This window comes from Neopelma chrysocephalum, unplaced genomic scaffold, assembly GCF_003984885.1.
Source record: "Neopelma chrysocephalum unplaced genomic scaffold, ASM398488v2 Primary Assembly neopelma1_45, whole genome shotgun sequence".
In the NCBI taxonomy this organism is placed as follows: Eukaryota; Metazoa; Chordata; class Aves; order Passeriformes; family Pipridae; genus Neopelma; species Neopelma chrysocephalum.
The window spans coordinates 4,388,180-4,414,334 of NW_020897704.1; the positions used below are offsets into that span (position 1 = coordinate 4,388,180).

Genomic DNA, 26,155 nt, shown 5'->3' on the forward strand with positions numbered 1-26,155 from the left:
TATCACAGACAATGACAGTGACTTGAGTCCTGCTCTTGAACGTATACAGAACACGAGCACCTTAGTGAGCAACTCTTCTGCCTCACCAGGTCATCATGCCTGAGAACCTGGCTCTGTATTTTCTGCATAATGAAATTCCCTCCAATTATTGAATGTAGCTATTTTCAAAGTACATTTCAACTTGAACATTTTCAAGTTCAGATCCTTAGTTTTGAGACAGTCTGCTTTTCCTGATACTAGTATGTACATTTATTGGTATATCACTTCAGCTACAGACCTGTATGGTTGATGCAGTGCCTAATGGTACCAAGTGGGTAGTGGAAAGGCAACCTCAAGGATTCCCCCATACATTTGTAACATTGTCAGCTGAGCTGCTGCAATCAGGAAGAAATTCACCACACTGCCTTTGGCAATTGAAAGTACAGTGGTATAAGGGAGTTATATAGCTTTAAAACTGGCCTCCAGGTCCTATTCTTTCACTTTGCCTTAATTAAGAATTTCATGATTGTTGTATGGCAATTTTCCATATTTTTGTAAATATTTATTGGTGTTTAACTAAAGTCCTGAACTATAATGGTTTTAATTTGTCTAAAAAATGAATTCTAACCACAGTATTCATCTAAATGAATAGGATGTAGTGGGGCATTTTACTCACCTCCAGACTCCGTGCCATTGCTTTTGGGTGACTCTGAGTGACTGGCAGTAACCCATCAGGCAGAAGAGACCTTGCCTGCAGTCCCATCACAGGTGATGCCCCACTCCTTGGCTGTGGAAGCTTCCTCCTGTACCTTGGGTAAAATAAGACCCTGACTATGCAGGTGCAGATTTGTTATTTAAAAAGTCACATGGGTGACTTTTCCCAAGGCTGAAAGGAGACAAGCCAGCAGGAGCTGTTGTAGTCATCATCTCCCAGCTGCCCTGGATTGAACTTCATGTCCCCAATCAGCTCCATGCCACACTGCTCCAAGACCTCAGGGTGTTATTGCCAGGTCCCCCAGCTGTGCCTAACCCTCCTTCCCTGTCTGCAGTATGCATCCTGTGGCTTGCTGATGTTTTGGTAATGGACTGTTCAGGCCCAAAAGGCTGGGCACAACTGATGTAAGGGGGAATGGTGGCTTTACATTACGTGAATCACATGTCCTGCATACTGCTTATCATAAAATTCCAATTGTATGTAACTAAGTGTGATGGACAGAACTTTGTTTGAATGGGCTGGTTGAGCCCTGCTATCATTTCCCTGATAAACCAGGATTGATGTTTTAAACAAAGTGTTTTCCTGCCACATAAGGGAAAAGGTCGATAAGAAGCAGATCCTGTGGAGGAGGAGTAATGCTTTTTATCATGCCAATTTCCCCAACTCCCTCCCAGGGGAGGTATCGGGGGCATTCACATGCCAGCCTGAAGGTATTCCTCCCTAAGGAAGGAGGCACAACTGGAACAGTTAGAAGAAGGGCCAAACAGTGGCCATGTCATTAGAAGGGGCCACAAACCACCAAAGACCACCGAAGAAAACCCCTCCCCTGGGGAATCACTGGGGCATTCCCACATGAGCCTGAAAGGACATAAGCCATTGAACTCTTTGTTGTGTGGGCCCTAACCCCAACAGATCAAGACTGCCATGATGACTCTGACACAGACATTGAAATTGCACTGATCATGTCTCATTGCTGGATCCATGGGTGGTGACATCTTTCCTCTTCACTATCTATTCTTGTCCTTTCCTTCTGTCTCTTTCTTCTTACGTATTTTCTTCATAATTTTATAGAAAAGAAGCAAAATGGCTACCTACCTCCTTTCCATTGCAACCAAATTGTTTTAAAATAAACCTGCCTCATATGTATACACAGGTAATTCAGTGTCATTTCACTCTAATCCAGCCCTAGGGATCTACTGACAAGAACCTCGGTTACCTTGCTTTAGGGGTGTGTTGTAACATTACGCTAGGAAGTAGTACACATTAAAATATTCAGAATAATAGGTATTTATTTTCAGTGCTATTTTCATTAAATATTGGTATAATATATGCATGTCTGAGGTAATAAATTAAAAATAAACTCAAGATTTCAGTCCCATATTTGTGCTGCATATTTTTTTCTACCATTATACATAATTTTGAAGCAAATACACACAGTCTGTAATTCTGAATGCAGCTAGGAATATTATTTTAACACAGTCACTTTTTGTTTCACTATAATTTTGCTGAGAATGGTTATTGCATGATACACTTTTAATAGATGTTTTAGTTATACTATAGTTTTCTATTAAATCACACATACCGTAATTATAGGAAGATGGGCATGAAGATGTGCTTTGAGCCAAGGATGGCAAATATTGAATCAGAGTGATAGCACATACCGCAGGATTATTGTCTGCCTGCACTAGAGCCAGGATCCAGCAAAGCCATTTCAGTGTGTGCTTAGCTTTACATGACTCATTTCAGTGTCACCCATGGCCTTAAGTGTTTGCTGAATCAAGGACTAGCCAAATCTGCAGAACTAAATTCATAGACTTCTTTAACTGTGTGTTATTTGAGAACAGGTTTGCTGGTTTCATATTTTGTAAGATATTTTGTAATGACCTCCATAAGATTTTTCATATCAGTGAAGCACCCATGAAAGTTTCTAACCTGGTTCATAAATACACTATGAAAAAATAAGCAGCTACAATGACTCTCTTCTACACATTTTGTTAAAAGTAACACCTGGTTTGAAAAGTTAATAAAGTAATTTTTTCCATGGTAAAATATAGTTAAAAAAATAAACTCTTAATTTAATCATCTTCCATCAAACATATAAGCATGTTAAAGGGCGGGGCATACTTCAGGTATTTTCATTTATAAATGCAAGAGATTGAGTGTATCAATCTTTTTGCACTTAAATGCTGGTGGTAGTAAGGCCCTTTCAGCTAAGTCTCCATCAAGCCCAACATCAGTGAGCTAAAGAAACAAACAAAACCAAACTTTGCTTGCATATAATTTTTTCAAAATCCTGAATTAAAAAAAAATCCTCTCTGCTTAGAAAAGAACTCTTATTTAACTGCTGCCATTAAAAAAGTATACCTCACCTCCATGTTGTTTTAACTTTAATCAGTAATTCTGAATGCAAAGGATTTAAACGCTCACTAAAATTGCTGTGGCAAGCCATCAGACTCCTCATATTCATAAATTGTGCTAATTCCCATTTAAATCAGGAAGCTATAGTTTAGAGCTAGAACTAGTGGTTGTCTCAGTGTTAAAGGTCTATTTCCACCAGATTTTCTTTATTCTATTTCGCAAATAACTGACAGTGTTCATGATGTGATCTTGAAAAACTGTTTGGTGTTATCAGCAGAAGCTATAGTCTGTGTGAAAACTCTCCATGCTCATGCAGTGAGTTGCATTGTTGGGGGGACCATGTTCTGCACTGCAGTGGTCTCGGGCCCAGCCACAGGGGCCAGCTGGGCAGCCCGGGGCCTTCAGTACTCCACCGAGCTCACGATTGCCATTGGCTCGTCAAACGTTGCCAACCTTATCTGCTTTGGGGTAGGGATGGAGAGAATTTCCCCTGTGTCAGTCGGTGAGTGAATCCCATTGTCCATTATGTTTGAAACCTCCTCCTCATGGTCCTCGTACAGCGTGTTGATGTGCAGCAAAGGGTGCGCTGAGTTGCAGTTCAGGGCAGGTGTTGGCTCTGGTTTGACCTGGTTCAAAGCCATACTGGTGGCAGCAGCAGTTGTGGCTATATGGTTGTGGTTACACGTGACAAAAGCTGCAGCAGCAGGCACAGTTCTGCATGTCTCAGATGAGTATAGGATCTCTTTTGCAGGATGAGGGGTGTCTGGAAGAAAACAAAACAGCCAGTTAAAGGACAGGTAGTCTGTCACCCTTCCAGTCCATCAGTCAGGAGTGTCCTGAACCAATAAAAGTCATTGGCAGGTTTGCCACCGATTTCAGTGGGATCAGAAGTGAACCCTGAGCTGAATTTTCTTGGGAACCCTTGAGAAATCCAACAGGACTGTTCCAAAACAACAGGGCTGTACGCTCAGGGAAACCAGACAAACAACAAATGGGGTTTGTAAATCTGGCTGTTTTTTACGCATGCTCATGCTTTCTTATATGAATGATATTTTTGTAAAATGATGAAAAAAACAACTGAAAAATATAATTTATTCCCCTCTACAGTATGGTCGGTGTTTTATAAATGTTATGATTTAATGTTTTGACAAACGTTATGACTATTGAAATCCACAGGATGGAATACAAAAGGCACTGGTACTTTCAATGGGAAAAACTAGTGGTTACATATTGTAAGCCACTTGTCTTTAGAAAGAACTCAGCAATTTGACATTAACTGATGTCTCTTTCCAGAAATTATAAGTCTACCTTACCTGATGGACTGCAATGTAGGTCTAACTCAAAAACAAAGCTGAAATTTTTTAATGCAAATGGGGAGTCACAGAGCCCCAAAACTCCTGTAATTATTTTTTGCCCTTAAAATATTAAAGCACTAATTTAGATAAAGGTAATTGAGACCAGAAAACCCCAGTAGTTTTGAGGAGTTGAAATCACAGCAGGTAACTGGATAAGGAATGCTGTAGAATAGCTCACATGCACATTGGGGAGTTGGAGGGCTCTAAGGAGCATAGGGATTCGGAAGTGACAGAAACTTTTATACCTCAAATCACTTCTTTGCTGGGCAGTGGGGTGACGGTAGATGTCAGTCTGTCGAAGCCCAGAGGGAGGTCTTAGCTTGTAATGAGATGAGAGCCATTGCTTTAAGTACATACAGATTTTTCTGTAACTTCAACTGCATAGTGCTTCTTTCTTATGTCAGTAGCTTACAAAAATAAACAAGAAGATATCTGTCTATCAGTTTATCTACTGATCTATCACTTTTCTTAATGTTCAAATGGCTTTCCTCATCACTCTAGCACCTACCAATTATTGATATATTTGAAACATTCCTTTGAGTTAAGACAAGGACAGGCTTTCCAGGAAACACATAGGAAACTGAGGCACAGAAAGAGCATCTCCTATGAGGCCACACAGGAAGGGAATGGCAGAAATCCTGAATCCCTGACCAGCACCCACACTTCAGACTATCAATCCTCTGGTCCACATGAGACACAGGACAACTTAAAGCATCTCTTGTGTGAAGGACAATGTCAATGAGCTGAGTTGTGACTTCCTAGGTGACAAACACATGCCAACCTGTAAGAGTTGGTAGTTAGAGATTTTGTTCTACAGGCAGCTTTAACTGCCATTACTAGTCTCCCACATGCTCCTAAGGGGCTATTACTGATCAGAGTACTGCTCATCTACCATGGAAGTTTCCATATGACTTGAAAATAAGGCATGTTTGAAACGTGCCAGGTGCTGGTGGAGAATGAAGGGTATCATGGGGCCAAATGCTCCTCATTTCCTTGGCAAGGCATGACCACATTTGTAGTGGTCATGCTTACATTTAAAAAACTACCCACATCAACAGCCTGCATCCTGTTTTGTACAGCTCTACTGTAATAATCCTTACCCTCCACATAGCTCTTTAAGAGAGAGAACCTCTATTTCTGAGACCTGTAAGCCCTGAGATTATTAGCTATTCCAAAATCTAGCAAGGCAGGTCAAACCGTTCAGATAAACTTTGAGTTCCTGAAGACTGCTATGTAAATTATGGTCTGTGGAGGTGGTATGGGCATTATGGCATACTGTACCTTTGAGAGAGGAGGTAACGTGCACTACAACATTTTCTTCCTGGTTTAAAAATCCACCCTCTTGGCTTTTTGATGTAGGCATTGAGGGGATGGCTTGAACCTCTGGCTTGGGTTTTTTGCTACTAAGTATATATGGATGAACATCCAAGGAAAAGTGCCGTGTGTGCTTTTTTTCACTGCTTGTGCTTGGGATAGCACTTGGCTCGGTTTTATGAGCGGACGATTGCTGTGAGGTTTTTGCAGCAGACTCTAACAAAGGAGCTATAAGGCTGTCTGTTGCTGTTTTTCTCCTCACAGGCTTCGGTTTATCAGGTTTATGGTTTTCAACCTTCATAATAGCTAACTGTTCCTTGAATGGCTGAGGAAGGGGATTGGTAGTTGGAATCCATTTCATCTTCTTCCTTGGTCTCTTAATGATGAGCTGTTCATTAGCATCAATGTCTGCTGGATCAACGCTTGGGTCTATTGTTTGGATCCCTGAATCACGCATAGTTGGAGTGGCATCATGATTGGACTGGGCCAACGCTGCAAGCAGCTGGCGTACCACATTGTCGTACATCAGATCGCTCTCATTTGTAATAAAATCCAGACGGTTCAATGACTTTATGTGGTCCCTATTTTCATTACAAAACATGGCCAAAATATTTATATCACAAAACTGGGACTTCTGCCACTGTTTCTTGGTCTTTATTCCAACTTTGTTCAGTTTATCAAATATGAAGTTAGACTTCCGAAATATGAAGAGGTGAATTAAGTTGATGAGAATTATCAAGTTCATGAAGCAGAGGAGAACAATATCTACACCAGCAATAATCCGCTGGAGCTGGACAGACGGCAGCTTACAGTTCACTCTGATGTGCAATTTGGAGCTGCTAGTTTTGTCTGGAGGCTCTCCTAGAGCACATGTAAATTCATTTTGCTTCTGCGTAGCGTAGTAAGTGGATAAGTACGTGATTGGTATGATGCTTAAAAAGATGATGAACAGGTGCCTTGCAAGATAAAGTTTAGCTAAAAAGTTACTTCGTCCTCTTCTTTCCAGGTATTTCTCAAATAAGTTCTGTTCAGGGCTTTTTTCCTTCTCTGCATTCTCAATAATTTCCCTTTTTTCTCTCTCGGTGATCCCTGGGCCTTTGGACTGAATCTGTTTCTCTATTTTTGGTGCCCGCCCTTCAGCTGCACGGTGGTAGCAGTTATCAATCTCCTGAAGCAAAAAATTAAGCTCTGAAGTCAGCCGGGTGGAGGCGAGAAATTCCCAGCCCAGAGCTGGAATGTACATTATCCCAGCAAAAGCCAGCAGCGCATAAGGTAGGAACTTATGCTCAAACAAGGAGGGCCAGTGGCTGGCATCAACTCCTGGCAAGGCATCTTTTAATTCTGTCCAACAATATCCTCTGGCATACAAGGCTTGATCGCGGGTGAAGTTGTGTGGTGTATAACAGTATATTGGCTCCTCTGTATAACAGAGAGAAAAGTCACTGCTGTGCATTTAACCTACAAAAGGAGCTCTGGAAAATAAACATTTCAAATTATATCAATTTTATTTTACCGTATCTTTACATGAGCATTAAGCCCTCCATGTCTATTAGCCAGCTTAGCCTGCACACATCCTCACAAAGCCCAAAGTCAAACTTTTTACCTGGAAGTTTTAGAATGAACCTGAGCTAAAAATGTCAGTAAGAAATATGTCTTTTGGTTTAATTAAATCTCTGAAAACAATATCCTAACCAACTGTGACCTCAACTCTGCAAAGCTAGAAGACCGGATATTCACTACATGGTCAGTAGCCGAGGATATTCCATGCAAATGCTGAAATTTAGATGAAATTTAAGGTTCATCCCAGCTAAACATTCTTCCAAATAGAAAAAACTTAGATGTAGCCGAAAGCAATGTTTTTAATACTTATTAACAAAGTCTACTCATTTGATATGGTAAAAAAAAATGGAAACTTACGACAAATAAGGATTTAGTCAACTGTATCCCTCTTAGGTAACATTCTTGAATTAAAGTGTGATTGATCAGGACAGAATTTGGAGTGTTACCAACTTCTTGCTATGGAAATTTAATTCTACATTAGAAACTGTAACACTGGTTTTTTTACATAACATGTAATTAAATGGTGGAACTCACTGTCTTACAGTATTATGGAAGAAACAAATACTGTTGATCAAGAAAGGAATCAGACAAAGTAATGGGAGAAAAAGTATAGCAAGGATTATTAAATACATGGTGATGCAATTTTTCTCTCAAGAAATGTTTAATCACAGGCTGCTGGAGGGTGGAAGGGTTTATCAAAGGAAATTACACTGTATGCTTGTTAATTTTAACATTTCTTGATAAGTATTTTTTTTTACTATCTTCAGCAGGATGGTGGGATAAAAGGACTTTTGTCTTGACCTGGTATATAAATTATGTTCTTACACAATCAGATTTTTCTAGCAATCCATGAAAGAAAGATAGAAAACCTTGTGAAAGCTAGAGCAGCATTAATTGCCTAAAGAACAACGACCATTATGAGGAAACCCTATTCAAAGAGGAAGACCATGTTTTCATGTTTTGGCTGGTAGAACAAAGGGAATATATTTTACAGTGTTCTGGTATACCTTTAGAAAACCTCCCAAAATGAGACCCATAGGGAGAAGGCATGTTCTCCTCACTTGAATATCACTCAAGAACACCAAGCCTGCTCCATTTCTGAATGTAGTCTACAATTCAGATCAAGAACAGCTCACTGGAAGAGAGTGGTGGCACTGTTCTCTTAATCATAAAAATAATAAAAAGAAATAATAAAGTATCATGTTGTTTGATAACAATAAATAGAATATTAAAAATTAATATGCAGGCAAAACCCCCTAATCTTTCTGGCTTAACAGATGACTCCTTACTGGACCAGTTACTTTCTACATGTGAGCAAATCAAAAGCTAGTTCTTTGGTGTGGAGGTATAAACCTCTTCTGTGACCTACAGAGATCTACATGCTGATAACTGCACAAAAATTATGTTGTTTTTTTTTTAAAGTGACTCAGTGAGAGTTCTTTTCTAAAAATACTACGAATTTAAACAGAGTTGAAAGAATAAATGCTGCTACCCAAGACAGCATGCACAGTGAATAAGCCCTGCAAATTCCTTAATATCACTTCTGAAGACTATTTTAAAATGATCTAAGTTCAATCTCAGAGGAGAGCTTAAAGCACTCTAAAGTTACACAGCTTCCCATTTAGACTATTTTGTGTATTTACAGACGTGTTACAAGAAAAATGCTCACTGAGTCCCTTGGTTTTGGAAATTTATGTGCCCTCCGAACTCTACCCATGAAGGGATGCATACAAAAAATTTCATCTCCTACTATCAAAGACTTATTGTGGGATTTCCCAGGAGACCAAATAGATTCCTATGTGAAAATGTTCCCATAGGGAAATAAAAAATTATAAAAACAGCATGCTATATTACTCATAAGTAGAAACTTTTGTAATTGGGTGAACTTGCCAATAGGAGACCCAATTTCTTGTGGCATACATAGGTTCATTTCTCCTAGGTCTCAACATCATGAATACTTCAGAAAACAGCAACAAGTATTCATACAAATCACTCATAAGGATTATTTTTTGATTCATGTATCAGTTGCTACTATCAAATAAACTGAACAGTTCTTCCAGTTCTGTTCACTGAGACCTGAAAGCTAGAGTGACTTTTGCCAAAATTGTATATTTATACAACAACAATTCAATATATATTTATTTTATAAATAAAAAAAGAAAAAAAAAGTGTCTTAACATTTACATTTATATTGAACAGATACACTAAGAGACTAATGCTGCACCCTATCCATTGCCACTGCTTCAGAGAAAAAAGTCTGAAGAGCTTCACAACTCCAGTTTGGACTGATCAGCTGCATTAGAGGTTAGAAAATGGGGCTGTACCAACCAGTAGAGACAACAAATGTCATTTTACAGGAGTTTGTTTCCTTTTCCTCTGTTAAGCATGTTTTTAACTGATCCCATTGCATGTTAAGTTGTGAAAGATCTCTAATTTACTGGGACAGCTGAGCATGGTGTTCCTTTTCTGTAACTTTCTGATACTAGTCTAGAATTTTCTTTGCATATTTGTAAAATTGACATGATTTTCATTGTACACCATGTATATCCCAAGATCCTTCAGATGAAACCCAAATCCTCTGTGGAGTCAGTGGGACTTCTGATAACTGAATAAAGTGGGGGCAGTGGGGTTACAATTTAATTTTATTCAAATGTTTTTCTCTAATATAGAATCATAGAATGGTTTAGGTTGGAAGGAACCTTAAAGATCATCTAGTCCCAAGCTCCCCTGCCACAGGCAGGGACATCTTCCACTAGACCAGGTTCCTCAAAGCCACAGCCAGCCAGCCTTGGGAACACTTCCAGGGATGTGGCAACCACAGCCTCTCTTGGCAATATCTTGGAGCCATATGCGCTGTCAGAGAATGCCACTAATTCAGGTAAAGTTATTCCACAGGAATATTTAGCTTAACCCTCTCAGCATAGGACTTGATTCACAAAGCATAGCATTGGCTTTAAGAAGCTCACTCTTCTAGAATATGCTCCAGACAATGGAAGTGAGGAATTCCCTTCCCAACTGATTCAAAGCAAAAGACTCATTTAGGTGTTGCCTGGAGGAAGAGCTTGTCTCTCTCTTCATTGACAAGAAGCTGCCAAGCCAGATCGACACCAAGTTTGAGTAGCTTTTGTGAATGTTACCTCTTAGGTGATGGCAGCATTTAACCTGGCATTTAACAAACACCCTGAAGCTGTTTGATTCTGTTATAGTAGGGTATGGAACTGTTTCTCCTCCACTGCAACCTGTGTCAATCATGAATTAATTAAAAAACAGTATGTCAATAACTAATCTTGTTTGTTATGAAAGTCAGCAAAAACATACAGCTGGATCTCTACATGCAGATCTGATGAGGACAGCAGAGTAACAAGTTTTCCTCACACATACAACTCAGTAGTGAGGGCCCTTTCTAATACAGTTTTAAGAAGGCACAGCAGATCAATTTTTTTTTAACAGTGTTCTCCTGATATGTAAGTAGTATGAAAAAAAAAGGCTGTAAGACTGTTAAAATCATAGCTCTGACACTGGATCATGCAATATTAAAAAATGTATTTGCTTTTAACTTTCATAAATATAGAAAGTTTTATATTCACAAATACAGAAAGTTTCAACTGATACTCTTATTTCACCCTGAAAATCCTGAAGCAGTTTGGGAAGCTTCTTTTTCATTCCAGTCACCATGAAACACAGCTTTTTCCTGAGACTCTGCAGTTGAATTGCATATGGCATAGCTGTTCAATTGTGTAGGAAAATACAATAGAGTAAAGGGCTGTAAAGAAATTTTTTTAAAAGCTTAGGGAGCATTATTATGGCTGAGTGGATTGGTCATCCTCTCAATATTGTTTAGTCTAAAGCCTATAAAAATAATCTATTCCTCTGCTCCTTGAAAGCTACATTCCTGTGAGCCCAAGTGACAGAAATTCCTACAAAAAAATCTGGAAAGCAAGGTCATCATCTCCAAAATAATCTTTTGCCAGTTCCAAACAATTATGAAAAGGGAGTTAAGGGTGGACATGAAGCTATGATTTGCCCATATGTGCATTTCTAGCAAAGGCAAAATAAAGGTAACTAAGCTGCCATTGTTATTGGTGGACAACTTTTCTGCAGTAAATGTGATGGCTTACTGCAAAACTTTTAGTTCTGATGCTTAGAGTAAAGTCTCAGTAAGTTCAAAGTCTGAAGGTGCACCTACAGAAACGTGTTAACTCCATGCCAAAATATGAAGTTCAACATAGTTTCAGAAAAAATCAGTAGGAATACCCAGGAACAAATCCTGTCTTCAGTAATACTTTCCTACAGTAACTGTCATTCCCAGGAAATGTCCCTGTGAATAATTAAGTATATCAATTACTAAAAAAGTATATTATACTTTTATCTTATACTGACTTGAGCATAAAGATGCACACTAAGATGCTTAGTTTCCCTTTTTTCAGATGTTTTTAACAGTTTTACATAAATACATTTTATCCTGCTCATTATGCACATAAATAGGTTCCAAATATCCATAAAACTAGTCTCTAGGACAAGGTATGAGAGACATCTCACTGAATTTTTTCAGATGTGCAATCAAGATGAAATAATCAATACAGAATTACTTAGTTGTGTAATATAACTGATTATGTTATGCCACTTGAAAAATTAAAATCTTTTGGCAGCTGAGTTTTTTCACATGCTCCATTCTGCACCATCTCATCCCATCAGTATAAGTGCTACTTAAATGGAGAAAAAATGCCTTACAGGAAGTACAAAAGGCATAATTTAAGGGAAGGAAAGTGCATGGTTGTAAAAAGATAGTCAAGGTAGGGAGAGGGACAAAGGAAGAGGCTGTGCTCAAACTCTTTCTAAAGAATCTAAACAGACAGTATGAAAAGAAGGAGAGAAGGCAAAGTATGGAAGCTAGGAGCTGTCAAGTCTTCTGCCTTTTCGAAAAGTCTCTGAGAAATGCTTATGGGCTTCCTGGAGGCATAGGCTCCCACTCCTACTGTTCTCAATCCAAGGTCTGTCACCTCCATGCACAGGTTCCCAACTATTATACTCTAGTACACCTTCAACTGCCCTCTTCGAGAGGCCGTGAATTAAACACCAGCTATCAGGCTGCAATAGCTAGGCATGAAAATATGTTTGATAAATAAATATCCCGCTAAATTTCTAACTGAAGTTACAATACCACAAACTCTAAACTCCTCAAGAAAGGGGCAGGAATCCTGAGGTTTGGGGTTGGAACTCCTGTGAAACTTCCCACTACAAAAATGAATCTCAGATCTGGAAATGGAGTTACCCATGGAAAAATCTGATAACTGCTATTCTAGACCATTCCCTGAAGTTATATTGCAATGCAGAATCATGGAAATGCCGCCAGGAACCTCGGAATTTACTGAGTCCCACATCCCACTCGAAGCAGGATCAAGACTGATTTCAGACTAGCTTAATTAAGGCTTTGTCAGTCTGAAAACCTTCAAAGATGGAAGATGCCTGAGCATCCTATTCTGATGCTTGATTATCCTCAAGGTGAACTTCCTTTTTCTTTAGATCATGTCCAGCAAGAATGGCTGATTCATGCGAGAATAATTTTTTTCTCTTTTGAGAAATGTCCATTTGCAAAAATGGATGCAATGGCCAGGTGCACTAGGGATACATCAGGTAAAATACGGCTAGAAGGCTATAATTGACATACATTGAGCTCAGGCCTCAGTATTGCACCTCAATCAAAGAAAGAGATGCGAGCAGCACAGTTTAACAAGGAAGCCCTGTGTGTGTGTGTGTGTGTGCGCATATATGTGTGTGTGTATATTTGCCTATCTATAACATGAAACACCTTGCAAAAAATGTGACCTGGGTTATGGTACGCTGAAACAACGCTGTCAAGAAAATATGGTGAAGCAGTAGGTATGTATCATTCTCCATTGTCCATGCAAGTTTTTACAGGTCTTCCTGGGAAAGTGAGTGAATTGCACCTAACACATTCACTAGCCCCTTAAAAATAAAGACAACAATGGCAATCTCTTAGCATTCAACAGCATAAAAAGTAAGACCTGCTCCTAAAAAGACTTAAGTGACTTCAAGCATTGGGCATTTCCCTTGAAGCCAATGGGATTACTCACAGTGCATAGAATCTGGCATGCGCACCTCTCTTTGAAGAACTGATGCTGTAGTGGGGTCACTTTCAAGCTTCTAAAATATTATTATGAGCGAAAGTTATTTAAATAAATAGAGACAACAAATTTAGATGCTTTGGCAGGCATTACAAATTAAGAAAAGAAAATATTAGTAATGAACAGTATACACCCCTATGTAACAGGGCAAATGACTTTTTACATCTACTACATTCCCAGTGGAATGAAGTATAGTTACCCAAAGCAAAATATAAACTGTAATAACAAATTGTGTATGTGTCCTGTGGCCTCCAGCTTTTAGAATTTACTCTGGAAAAAGAAATCACACCTCATTAATCTTCCAACTGAATTGCATGATTTCAGGATTCCAGTGCAGTAAATCAGTAATGCAGAAGAAACAGTACAATTTTCTAATTGCAGACAGAAAAAAAAGAAAGTTTTCAGAAAATGTAATTCAAATACGAAAAAAATATGAAAATTCTTGTGCTTGCTACACCAAGGGAAAGGTAAGTATGACTCTTGTGCAAAAAGTTCTTCAAGGATCTAGAAGTAAATACTCAGCCTGACCACCATGGCCCTACATGGGTATAGGCAGCAGGACTGGTGCTTAAATGCTGTGGAACAGGCTGGATCTCCTAGCCCCATGACAAGTGCCTAAATCCTCATACTGGAGACCCGAGGTAAGTATCAGGTAAGTATATTGGTAAGTATACTTACTGAGTTACATACACTATAGACTCACCCTAGCCTAGTGCTTCCTAGCAACTGGCATCTGCTTCTTGAAGAGGGCTGCTAAATATCCTCAAACCTGTGCCCAACCTGCTTATGAAGAAAAGATGGCAAGCCAGTCAAGATCTCTGAAGCACTTCTTGTACCCTCCACTTGTCTCTAAGGAGTAATTCAACACTTAGGTAGAATTTCCGAATCTCCCTGCCCATCATTCCCAGTGCACAAGTTTCTAACAGAGAAAATAATTTAGAAACTCCCTGAATTCAGCAATAAATGCCAGTATTTGACAAGGGTATTCCTAATCATACTGCTGTCCTTACTTTGTGTCACATACATGTAAGCAATTTTATATGCATGCCTCATTCATCTTGGGTACTAAAAGGCACAAGAAAGCAGGTAGCAAACTGTTTATTTTAAGAAACAGAGATAATTTATTTAGTAGTTTCTCAGCAATTTTTAAAAGGAAAAGAAGAAATGTCCTGGATCCTCTTCTCTCTGAAAAAAAAAATGGATAAAAAACATTCATGTTACTAAGGCTGCAAATTTAGTCTAAGAAAGTAAAACATTATCTAAACAGTATACATGTTTTCCATCTCAGTTACATAGTCCACAGGGAATATGTAACTCTGCCTTGAATGTGATTTTAACAAATGCTGGCTAATACCCGAATTAACTGACAGCAAAAGGAAAAACTCCCTTAATTTAACTAGTTTATTTCAACAAGTTTATTTAAAGGTTAGAAATTAGTACAGCATAGGGATGGATCCCTGACACTACTTTTGTGTATCAACTGTAGTCATACAGTCCTATTTAACTCACTAAGTTTAGTCATATGAATAAGAAAACATCCATCAAAGTAAGCCTTAACTCAGCAAGCTAATTACTAAGAATTATTACTTTTATCAAAACAAAAAGACAATACCTTTAGCCTTCTTAGGGAATACTCCTTCCAAATCTGAATACAGGTTCCATGACCATGAAGTCTTCCTAAGGTACAAATTTCTCCATGATCAGCAAGGTAAGGTATAGCCTTTTTTGCCCAATCTCTGAAACCACTTGTCCTGTTTAAGAAAAAAATCTTGAAAAGAAAGTCCCTAAAGAAATGAGATAGGAAACCACTGCTCCTATTAAGTTTTAGTGGCCTGTACTCTACAGGGATTAATCATGATGAGTAAGAAGTAAATAAGCAGTTTCAAAGATGTAGAGGTATTGGGTCACCCACAGGGGTAACTGCAGTGCAAGGGCTGCAGCAGGTGTCCCTGTATTTCCAATTTGGTTTTTTTTTGCTTGCAGGACTGTTGCTTGAACTGCATATATTTTAGATCTGCGGAATCAAGAAATTAATAATGCACTTTCCTAGTGTATATATAAATTTACAGAACTATATTCCCTGTATGTAATAAACATTGGCTCTTCCAAAACTAGCTGGTATGCTGAAGTTCCCTTACCAGCAATCTGAGACTTAAAGACTTCTAACACCTGCCCAGGTTAGTCAGGAGAAAAAGGTATCTACTCCAACTTGGCTGATATGTTGAAGGCTGTTGGAGAAGGTTATTCCAGAAACAGCAACTATTATGCAGAAGGTGCAGAGGCACCTAAGCGAAATCCATTCGGCTGCTCCTATAGAGGAATTTTCCTCAGTGATGAACTATCATCCACCATGTGATGGCCATGCAGGATGGTGGTAACAACACTGGAAAGAGAGGTTATTTATAGTGACTGTACTGTTGAACTTCACTAGCAGCATTTCTTTCTGTGCTCAAAAGAGCTCTGTGAGCATTCAGAAAACACCTGGAAGGAAATGACAATGCCTGTGTTTGTACAAAGAGCTCTGTATTATGCCAAGATTTGAGGGAAGGTTAGATGTGAATCTCAAGGAATGTATTCATCAAAACATAATTAATGAAATTCAGCCATGCAGGCAGTCCTACAAAAGAGATCTGAATAACATTTACTTCTAAATTTAGCATTTACATGAGGAGGTGAGAGGAATTTTGGTGATGTACAGATCTTCCGCATAGGAGAAGTGGTAAGGTGTGAAAATAATGTTTAAATGTTTCGCGAAGATTAAAAAAATAATGTTGGCCAATTCAAAAATTGTCTTCTAGAGATGGAACTCCAAAGCAACTACACGAGCACCCAAACATTATGGTAATGTGGACTACAGAAATACCTAAAGTAAACTGCAAGAATAAATGCCGAAGTGAAATGAATTATGAAAATCCAGTGAAACTGATGATACATAGACAAGGGTGGCTTCCTAAACCAAGGGTCAAATGCAAAATACAACCACAGGAAGCAACAGGAAACAGTAGGTTTGTTCTATTGCACCACAGTTATTTAATGACTAGAAATTAAAAAGATGGTTTGTATTAAGTACCTCTTGGTATAAACACAGCACCCAGAAAACTTCATATTGAAAAAGAGGAAAAAGACCAATAGTTTGCTCATTAGGTAATAATATTATTTTAATAACATAGTATTTATAGGGCAGAGATGGCCAGTCTATTGCTTTTTGGAAAACTGGTCCCTCCATGTGTAGAGAAATTGGGTTTTGTAATGTATCACAACTGTTTTGATTCATCACAGCAGAGCCAGAAGAATTGGCTGCTCCCAGGGGCTCTGCCAATTCCAGCGTGGAGGTCTCCTGACCTCCTGAAGAGATATGGATCTTTCAGAAGATAAGGTACTCCAACCTAAAAATGTGAAATAACTATTTGAGCATTTAACCAAAATGGTCCAGAAATAGTCACTGAGCTCTAAGCTGCAAAAAACATCATACATCTCAGCACCTGGCTGCAGCACTGCTCCAGCAATCGTGAATCTGCATGACAGGCACGGTGCCACTAAAGAAAAGCAAACAAATCCCCAAACCTTGCTATCATAATGAACTGCTGCATTTCCCAGTTCAAATGCAAGAGTATAATACATGCCTAGGACAAAATCCCCAATGATGTAAATATCTGCACTGAATTCAATGTTATTCTTAGAACAAATCCTGTATCATGTAAAACAAATGGCACCTCTACACAAATCATGCGGCCTACTGCGAAATTATTCTGCTTTTGTAATTAAACATGTATACGTACTGAGGGTGCCTACTGCAGTTATTTTTAATACTGACAGAACCCAAGTAACTCAGTGACGATGCAGATTCTTCTTGAAGAGTTTTACAGCTCTGCATCATGGATGCATGATTTCTATCTAGTTTAGAGACAACAGAGAGCTTCAAACACCTCAGGGTAGGTTTAAAAATCAGACTCAACCTTACCCTTATTTATTCATAATTTTTCCTCTTTGACAAAAGGTGAACAAATTAAGTAGCTCTTAAACAAAAATATTTTTGACCATCTGTTCAAATTGTTGGTTATCTGAAAGGATGTAGTAAGATAAAACTCATCCACATTTTGGACCTCTTCACATATATGACACTTGAAAAAATGAAGGGGTTAGTAGCACAAATGGTCTTTAAAGACTATATAATAAAATATGATGTATGTGCGTTGATGAAGTTCGAGAAACAGAATTTATGACAGGAAAATATTTCTAGCTGCTAGGAACTGCAGTTCAGTGATTACACATGTATTGCTCATGCATTTCCTCAAGAATACTTTCTATCTACCATTCACCTGTATAACTGCAAATCTTCTAATTATCAAAATTCACAGAGTCCCAGCATGTATATCTTGTGCACACCTCATGTTTGTATGTGAGTAAATTGCCTTTACTCTTCGGAAAAATCCCATCAGCAATGCAAACAGCCAGCAGCTGAACTGCAGCCAGCCCATGCTTGTATCATTTAATCCTTTTTAAGAATACGTGCTTAGAAAGCACTTAAGGGTAATGAGACACTCCTTAAATTCTCTTTTCTCTACTAATATTGCCTCACAAACAATTTCTGCGCTGGTGTCATCAGGTACACAAAACATTCTGGCCCCGTACTTTTAGCACTAAGAATAATCACTTGGAAAAACTTTGTCTTTACTTTCTTACTCTATGTTGCTTTAAGTGCAGTTGAAGAGGAAAACAAGATCAAAAGTCATCTATTAGATAAGTCACCTAAGTAAGCATATGAAAATATCCTGCTACAACTTGAAACAGAACTACAAATTAGAAAAGCTGACCAAAAATACAAAATAAAACTCCATCTCATAGTACAGAAATCTGCAGCATATACTATTTCAACCATACTGTAGCATGAAAAGCAAAGAAGACATTAAACTCATGCATATACTGTACTCCACAGTGAAGTAAGCATTGCTTATGTAAATCATTACAAAACAGAAAATAAAACACAAAAACTTGAACTAACCCTTCAGTCATTTAACTTACTGTCTCTTTCCATTGCTTTCTCATGAAAATTTTTTAGCAGAAGGATGGTAGAGGCTGAGCTATGTAACTGCTAAGAGACATAGAAATACAGTATTTTTGAGCAACTTTTTTTGTATTTTGGAGGCACTGTTTTATAAACCTAGCATGGAAATCAGTGCCACAGCTTGGCTTTTGACTAAAGTATAAAAATCAACTAGATGATTGCTTTGCTTTGTTTTAATAAAGTACTGGTATTTAACAGCTTCTGAGAGAAAAGCCAACATGACTCCAACATGGAAAGAAAAATTCACTTTAAATAGAAAGCATGAAGCACTGTACAAGAGGGATATGACTTAGCAATGCTTTGACCACACCAGTTTTGAAACCAAAATACTTCAATATTGTGGAGATAACACATAACAAAAACAGCAATGTATTCTCCGTTAGGGCCCACCACTCTCTGGTCCCTTGCATGAGGAACTTCCCATTACTGATGACATTGCTTCTGGACCCGGCACAACACTGAACTGGAATATTTAAACGACTCACTAAACATGAAGTGATACAAACAAATTAAGCAGCACATCATGAAAGTTAAGTATCTCTTAAACTACTGGATCGTAGAACAGTGTCTTGGAAGTTCAGCAAATACCATGAGACACTTCACTACAAAAGGCTGCCACCTGTAGCACTGTTGCCAGTCAGGGAGGATAGAACACAGCACTTGCTGACCCAGCAGCATCCTACTTGTAGCTGTGGCTCGTGCGTACTAGTACCATGGTAAAACCAGGGAGAGTAAAGGATGAAAAACTCATGGCACATCTAACAGACCCATTTCAAACTGGCAATGAATGTTGCTGTCTAATACTCCACATTCTGTGCATTTTGGAAAGGAAGTGAAAATGGTAAGGCAGTGTTTTAAAGGACTAATCGCTTTTTATCTAGATTCATACCACTCCAGACTGACCATGTCTTGACAGGAAATACCGAAACATTATAACTAAAAATTACTGCCGAAAACCAACACAAACTGTAGGTAGACTAGAACTACATAACTGAGATCCTTATCTACTAACATTTAATTAAAAGTTTGGTGGTTTACCATTTTTTTCACCAAATATTAACCTAAGGCTGGTTTACGTTAACAAGGAAACACTTTAAATAAAAAGAACATTAAAACCTTTATCGTAGGAAAGGGAACAATCCAGCAGGCTCCAATGCAGCTAAAATGAAAAGACGAAAGTGACAAGCTATACTTACAGGCTCAAAATTTGCTTCACCACCAGCTAGTACCTGGTATAATCACCTATTTATGCCCTGGGACAGCACAGTACTATCGAATCTGAACTCTCCATTCACATTGGTTGCATTTTACTTCTAGTTTGCACAGGAATAACTAAATGCTCAAGCTGCTAGGAAATGAAAAGTTAGGTATGAGAAATCAAACCTTCACAGAGTTAAATACAAGTATGGGCCTTTGCAAAGCACTGCATATACACCTGCATGAGTGCTCCAGCAGATGCCTAAGACTATAAAGGGTGTGATGGGGGTCATGTCTCTGTTCTGATAGAATTTCAAACACACTGGCATTCATATTTAAATAAAAAATGTAATTGCTATCTTTAAAGTACTATTATTTCCAAACAAAAACCAAAGTTCTCTTGGGACCACCAACTGCACACACTGTTATCTCAACAAGGACATTGCTACAGGAGAGGTTTCCCTTAGCCTATGCTGTCTTCTGTAGTCACCTTTACCAACTCCAGGAAACCAGGAAACTCAAATACAGATCCATCCACTGGGTCAGGGAAAAGTGCCTCAAAACCTTTCCTTATTATCCTTGAGGTCAACATACACTGGACCCTAAATAGAGGATGGGAAACAATATTCATTCTTCTCTTGTGTGTGCTCGTGTGGGCTTTCTTTGTGTTGGGTAGCTGAATATCGCTTCTAAATGATGATCTCATGATGATCTTACGCCCAGTATAAGATCATATGGCACATGGATTTATTTTAATTAACTTTCTAGGGGTGTCCTTTCTGGACTCACACTGGTTTGCTTGAAAAACATTAAAGGAGAATTGAGAGACTCAGAAATAACAATGTAGGAGGTTAGGTGAGTGACTTTCTTTCCTCTTATGAAAAAAGTTTAGGAATTGGGGGCCACTGAAAGAATCATATGTTACTTCAGCCATCAGAGTGAACTCCTGTCCCCATTGAAATCAATGGCCAAACTCTTACTGCCTCCTTTGCAGCCTGAATTTAACTCTCAGGAGCATATCCTAGAAGTGTGTATGCCCTTCACTCTGCAGAGAGCTCAACTGCACCCCAAATGCACTGCCGTCTAGAAGTGAAGTTTGGAAACAAAATCTTATCTCCCAATAAAATTTGGTTATGTTACAGATTCATTTATAGGGCTAAAGCGAACCAAGGATGACAGCCCTTTTTTAACCTTGAGTAAGACTGTAAAGACACCAAGCATCCAGGACTGCATAACATGGAGCATGTCTAGCAGGTTGAGAGGTCCTCTACTCTGTTCTCCTGAGACCCCACCTGCAGTCCTGCATACAGCTCTGGGGCCCTCTGCACAGGAAAGATCTGCTAGAGTGAGTTCAGACGAGGGCCATGAAAACGATCAGAGGGATGGAGTACTTTGATGGCAGGCTGAGAAAGCTGGGGTTGTTCAGCCTGGAGAAGAGAAGGTTCCAGGAAAACCTTATTGCAGCCTTGCAGTACTTAAAGGGGGCTTTTAAGACAGACTTTTTAGCAGGGCCTGTATTGACAGGACAATGGTTTTAAACTGGAAGAGGGTAGCTTTAGATTGGACTCAAGGAAGAAATTCTTTACTGTGCGGGGGGGGAAGCACTGGAATAGACTGCCCAGAGAAGTTGTGGATGTCCCTTCCCAAGGCCAGGTTGGATAGGGTTTTGAGCAACCTGGTCTAGTGGAAGATGTCCATGTCCATGGCAGGTAGTTGGACTAGATGGTCTTTAAAGACCCTTTCAACCCAAACCATTCTATGATTTTATGATACATGTAAAAGAAGAAAAGCACAATACCTAATTTAAAGTCTTCTGTAAAGCACTAAGTTCAGATGGATTGTGATTTATTCAAAACATCAGCACAGTATCTACTAAACAATTAGGTCTTGCCTTTTATGTTATTAAAGCAGTAATTTGTCACTTAATTTATCAAAAGATACGTAAAGATCAGAACACTCCAATGCAAGGGCAAACAAATCACTTTCATGAAGAGCATACAAATTTACCTAAACAATGATTGCACTAAAATAACAAAATTAAATAAATAACTTTATCTCTGGCCTATACGCTATATAATATGTTATACTAGAGATATAATGATTTTTAAGGTTGTTAATTACAATCTTTTAAATAAATAACATGCTCTTTCTTTGTCCTCTGTTGTAGGGCTGAACTCTGCTTTCAAACATGCTTCACTGCAGCCTCTGGCGCCAGAAGACTTACTACTGCCCTGGTTTGCCCAGGCTTCCTGTGATGATGGGGTGCCTTCTGCACACCCCCAGGGGAGGACATCCACACTGCTTGGCCAAGCAACTCCCACCACACTTGTTGCACAGACTGTACAGTTGCTCTTGACTGCGCTTTAAGCTACACTTTTCACTGACATAAGCTCAAAGGTAGATCAGAGAAATAAGCGGCTCTTATCTCCTCTACCCACTCATCATGCAGGTTCTTTCAGTGCTCAGCAAAAAAGTTTTGTGAGAAACCACTGCTTTTAGACAACTACACTTTTATGTCTCGAGTGCACACACCATTGTTCCAAAAGCTTTACCAGTACTGATTAAATGGGACAGTATAGCCCCCAGAAAAGGGGGTTGTTTTCAGTTTAGTGGCACGATGGTATCTTCCCACTGGACATCATTAACAGAATGAGAAATAATAATAAGTATCTGATAAGCGTACAAGTGCCCAAAGCAAAGTTTGGGAAGCTACTATGATATTCACAACAAAGGGGCAGTAGATACCTTACTCAATTTTATCAGCAAAGTTTGAACTTCCATACCTATTATTTAAATTGCACAGAAGGAGCAGTATCCAAAGCAAAGTTAGATGTTTTTTAAGATCAGTGACAGTGCATGGGTGAAAAAACACAAACTGCAGAATCAGTAGTAAGCATGTATCCAGTTGAACTGTTATTTCCAGTGTCAGTGTCTCTGGACAAGCTTGACTAATTAAAGAAGTCTGAGTAAAACTGTTCTGTTAAAGAGTAACATCTGATTCAGACCACATTAAAACTAATAAAAGTTTTGCTCTTGAACTCTGTGGAAGCAGAACTGAATCTACTAACCCCAAACTCTTTGACTCAACCTTGAAAAAGAATCTATTTAGTTTTGTCAGTCCCTTAGAGTTTTTATATTACATTCTCTTGTATTTGCAATTTTTTCCTTTTTCTCATATTATTTTTCTAACTGCAGACCATCTGAACAAACACATGACATCATACGAGGGAAGAATGTTACCCCACGTTTTCCCAGAGACATAAGGGTGTTTTCTGCGATGCCTTATAAGCTTTGCCATGGCAGGATACAATAGACTACTGCTCTTACTGGATCAAAGCAGAATACACAGTCCATAAGTAGACATAAGTGATATTGCCTTAAGCCCTTCTCAAAAACAAATTTGGAACACAACCATCAGCCTAGAGAATAGTCTCCCACAGCACAAAATAAACTCAATTGCAGAAATATAGGCAGATGTGAGTAAATTCAGTAGGCCCTCTTTCTTCCACGTATGTGTGAGGACCACAGTTTAGCCATGCAGAGGGACATCCACTGTATAAATGTGAGTCTCTTAGACTTGACACTTCCTCCACAATCTGCAGTCTCAGATGACTTGTTCATATGGAGCAAGTTACTGCTGTCTGAACAAGCAGTGAGTCATCGAAGGGCTTCTGCTAGGAAGCACTATGTAAAGGAACACACATGAAGGGGGACATGACCTTGCCTGCATCCAAGGTTGAGTTTAGGCCTACTGAGGTTCAAAACTGTACCTCTCAAACAATATGAAAGCACACATATAAGTAAAGATGCACTCTATTAGCTTACTTCTCTAGAGAGGAAAGGATCACAAAACTTTCGCATTCCACAGAGAGTCCCCACAGGTGACCTTGAATCCTGTCTTTCAGTTGCTATGAAGAGTTGGTTTTCACCTGCCCTGTAAACTTGGTTTCTCCAAGATACCCCTAGACAACCATCCAAAAAACGAGGCTCTTATTAACTGTGGCTGATCTAAATCTTGATCTAAATAACTGTATTTTTTTAAAAACTGAGGGAGATTGAAAAAGTTTTAACTATAATTAAGAAAAATCTCCAGACTCCATTTGCAATGAGTTATTCTTCTAGGTGATTTAACTTTATCTCATAATGAAAACAAGTATTAGGGACATTAAGTGCTGGAAGTCAATCCTAAAGCAGCCAATTCTTACCAACCTCACAAGGTACAGACTGCCAGGTCTATCCCGTATATTAAAGTGCTAATAATTTCCCATGGATCTTCAGAATGGAGCTTTAAGGGACATTAAAAGCAGTCATGCACTGGCAGCTACACTCATCAAGCCTATACTTCACAAAGCAAAACAATGTTTACATATGTGCTAGTGGCCCAAAAGGTGTCATAACAGTTTACTGGATCAGTAATTTTCACGGCTCATCAAAATGTGACCTTCCAAGACTGGTGGTGATGGGCAATCAAACCAGGCTTTTAAAATTGTTACTGGGTGTATGCAAGATGTAGGCCCTCAAGAGGAAGAGACACTGGTGATTTCCACTGTGACAATATGGCAAAGCACATTGTGCATGTGGCTCCATATACAGTATCGGCCTCTCCCTAGCAGGCCAGTTAACACTCATGTTGTAGACGTCTGAAGTAACAACAGGACAATGCTTGACGCCAGCCAGGGTCCAGCTTAGGACCTGCTCAGGATCCACCTCAAGGAGCATTAACCTGCACCCTGTGTCACCCACGCGGGCTCTCAGCTGCTGCAGGGCAGCAGACACCTCCCTGCAGGTCAGTGCCCCGGAGGGTGGCTGGGGACCCCTGCCCACCACTCGCCTGCCCGGCAAGGCGAGAGGCAGCAACTGTCCCCGTCAGGGAGCGGCCACCACGTCGACAACGCTCCCCTGCCCGCGAAGGCGAGGGGCAGGGTCCGCGTCATGGGCACAGGTGGCTCTCAGGCAGTGGCTGCTGCCGCCCTGCCGCCGTCCCCGCCCGCCCAGGCGAGGGCTGGCAGACACCTCTCAGCACCAATGGTCCCGCTCAGCAGCCACAGAGGCACGGCCCTGCCCGTCCTGCCGCCCTTACCGGCAAAGTTCTTGGTGAAGACGAGGGTGACGAGGAGGATGGGGATGAGAACGGTCCCGATGGTGACCACGCGGTCGAAGGGCAGCTCCAGCTTCAGCTGGAGGAGCAGAGCCGCCAGTGCACCCGCCTTGTCATCCTGCTGCCCCGGCAGGATGAGCTCCTTCAGCTTCTCGCCTGCCAGCAGCGCCGTGGCCATGTCGGGGTGGTTATCGATGATGTGTTGCATAAGCAGCAGCGGCGGGCGGCCTCACGCCGCCGGGCCTCCCCGGGGACGGGCTGGCTGCGGGCGGTGCCCGCCCGGCCTGCGGGGACAACACCGACAGCGGTGACGGCGGCGCCCGGCCGGGCTGCGCTGCCGCAGCGGCACCGAGCGCTCCCCCGGCCCGGGCAGCGCGGGGCGGGCGGGCCGGGGTGATCCGGCGGCGGCGGCTGTGCAGGGCACGGCAGCCTCCGCTCCCCGCAGCCCTGCGGGGACGTGTCATGACAGACGGGCGGCGACATGAGCTGTGCCGGTGACAGCTGTGCCATTAAACGCTGCCTCCGCTTCGCAACCCGCGCTGTACAACGGCGGCGCCGCAGCCATGCAAACAGGCAGACCGGAGCCGCCTCCCTAAGTGCTGCAGAGAAGGAAGGGGGCATTTACCTGGCAACTTCGGTTCCCTCGGCTCCCGGAGGATGTTGAGCGAAACCGATGTCTGGTACAGAACAGCGGAAGCCGCAAATAAAGTTACACTGGACCTTCCTGCCGAAAAAACGCCCCTGCACCTCCAGGAGTAATAAAATCGCCCCGGGTGCGGAGCGGGAGGCGGATGACGTGCTGCTGCTGGTTACAGCAGCGGGCGGCTGGCGCTCGCATGGAAATGCCCGCCTGCACCGATCGGCGGTAACGCGCGGAGCAGTTCAAGAAGGGGCTCGCAGCGGCTGCGGGGAGGAGAAGCAGGAGGAGGCGGCGAGAGCAGCCCGGAATGAACTGCAGAGGTCCTTTAAGGCATCAAAGCGAGCAGCTGGAGCCTGCGGCGCCGGGCGCGGCCGCAGCAGGGCGGCCGGGAGCGCCGCGGCCGCGCAGGCGGTGCGGCACAGGCAGAGGCAGAGCACAGCCCATGCGGGGCTGCGGAGCGCAACACGTTGCGGCGGCAGCGGCCCCGGGCGGCGGCGCCGGCGGCCGCGTCCCTGCAAGAGCCACCGTGCCGCGCCCGCACCGCGCATGCGCCGGGCGGCCCGGGGGGCACGGCGGGCAGTGCCGGCGGGGGCGGCCCGGAGAGGGCTTGGAGAGAGAGGTCGTGGAGGGGCCCAGCGGGAACGGGTGGTTCCGGCAGGAGGAGGCTCGGGCTCCTTCCCCTCTCCATCTCCCCTCCCGCCCCGCCGCGCGCACAGCGGAGCTCAGGC

General features: G+C 41.1%; 1 protein-coding gene across 7 annotated transcripts; it reads right to left on the minus strand.

Annotated features, from left to right (window-relative positions):
• Positions 1-1,965: 1,965 nt before the first annotated feature.
• On the minus strand, positions 1,966-25,844 carry PANX2 (pannexin 2). Of its 7 annotated transcripts, XM_027679228.1 has the most exons (5): positions 25,413-25,844; positions 24,770-25,071; positions 5,689-7,140; positions 4,653-4,726; positions 3,708-3,815 (listed from the first exon to the last, which is right to left on the minus strand). In XM_027679228.1, the coding sequence occupies exons 2-4, from the start codon at positions 24,993-24,995 to the stop codon at positions 4,695-4,697; spliced, it is 1,710 nt and encodes a 569-aa protein (XP_027535029.1). In that variant the 5' UTR covers positions 24,996-25,071; positions 25,413-25,844; the 3' UTR covers positions 3,708-3,815; positions 4,653-4,694. The 7 variants fall into 7 exon arrangements, 5 of the variants coding, with proteins under 5 accessions (XP_027535024.1, XP_027535025.1, XP_027535026.1 ...); XM_027679223.1 differs by lacking the exon at positions 4,653-4,726 and having other exon boundaries at positions 1,966-3,815; XM_027679227.1 differs by lacking the exon at positions 3,708-3,815 and having other exon boundaries at positions 4,726-4,814.
• Positions 25,845-26,155: the final 311 nt, after the last annotated feature.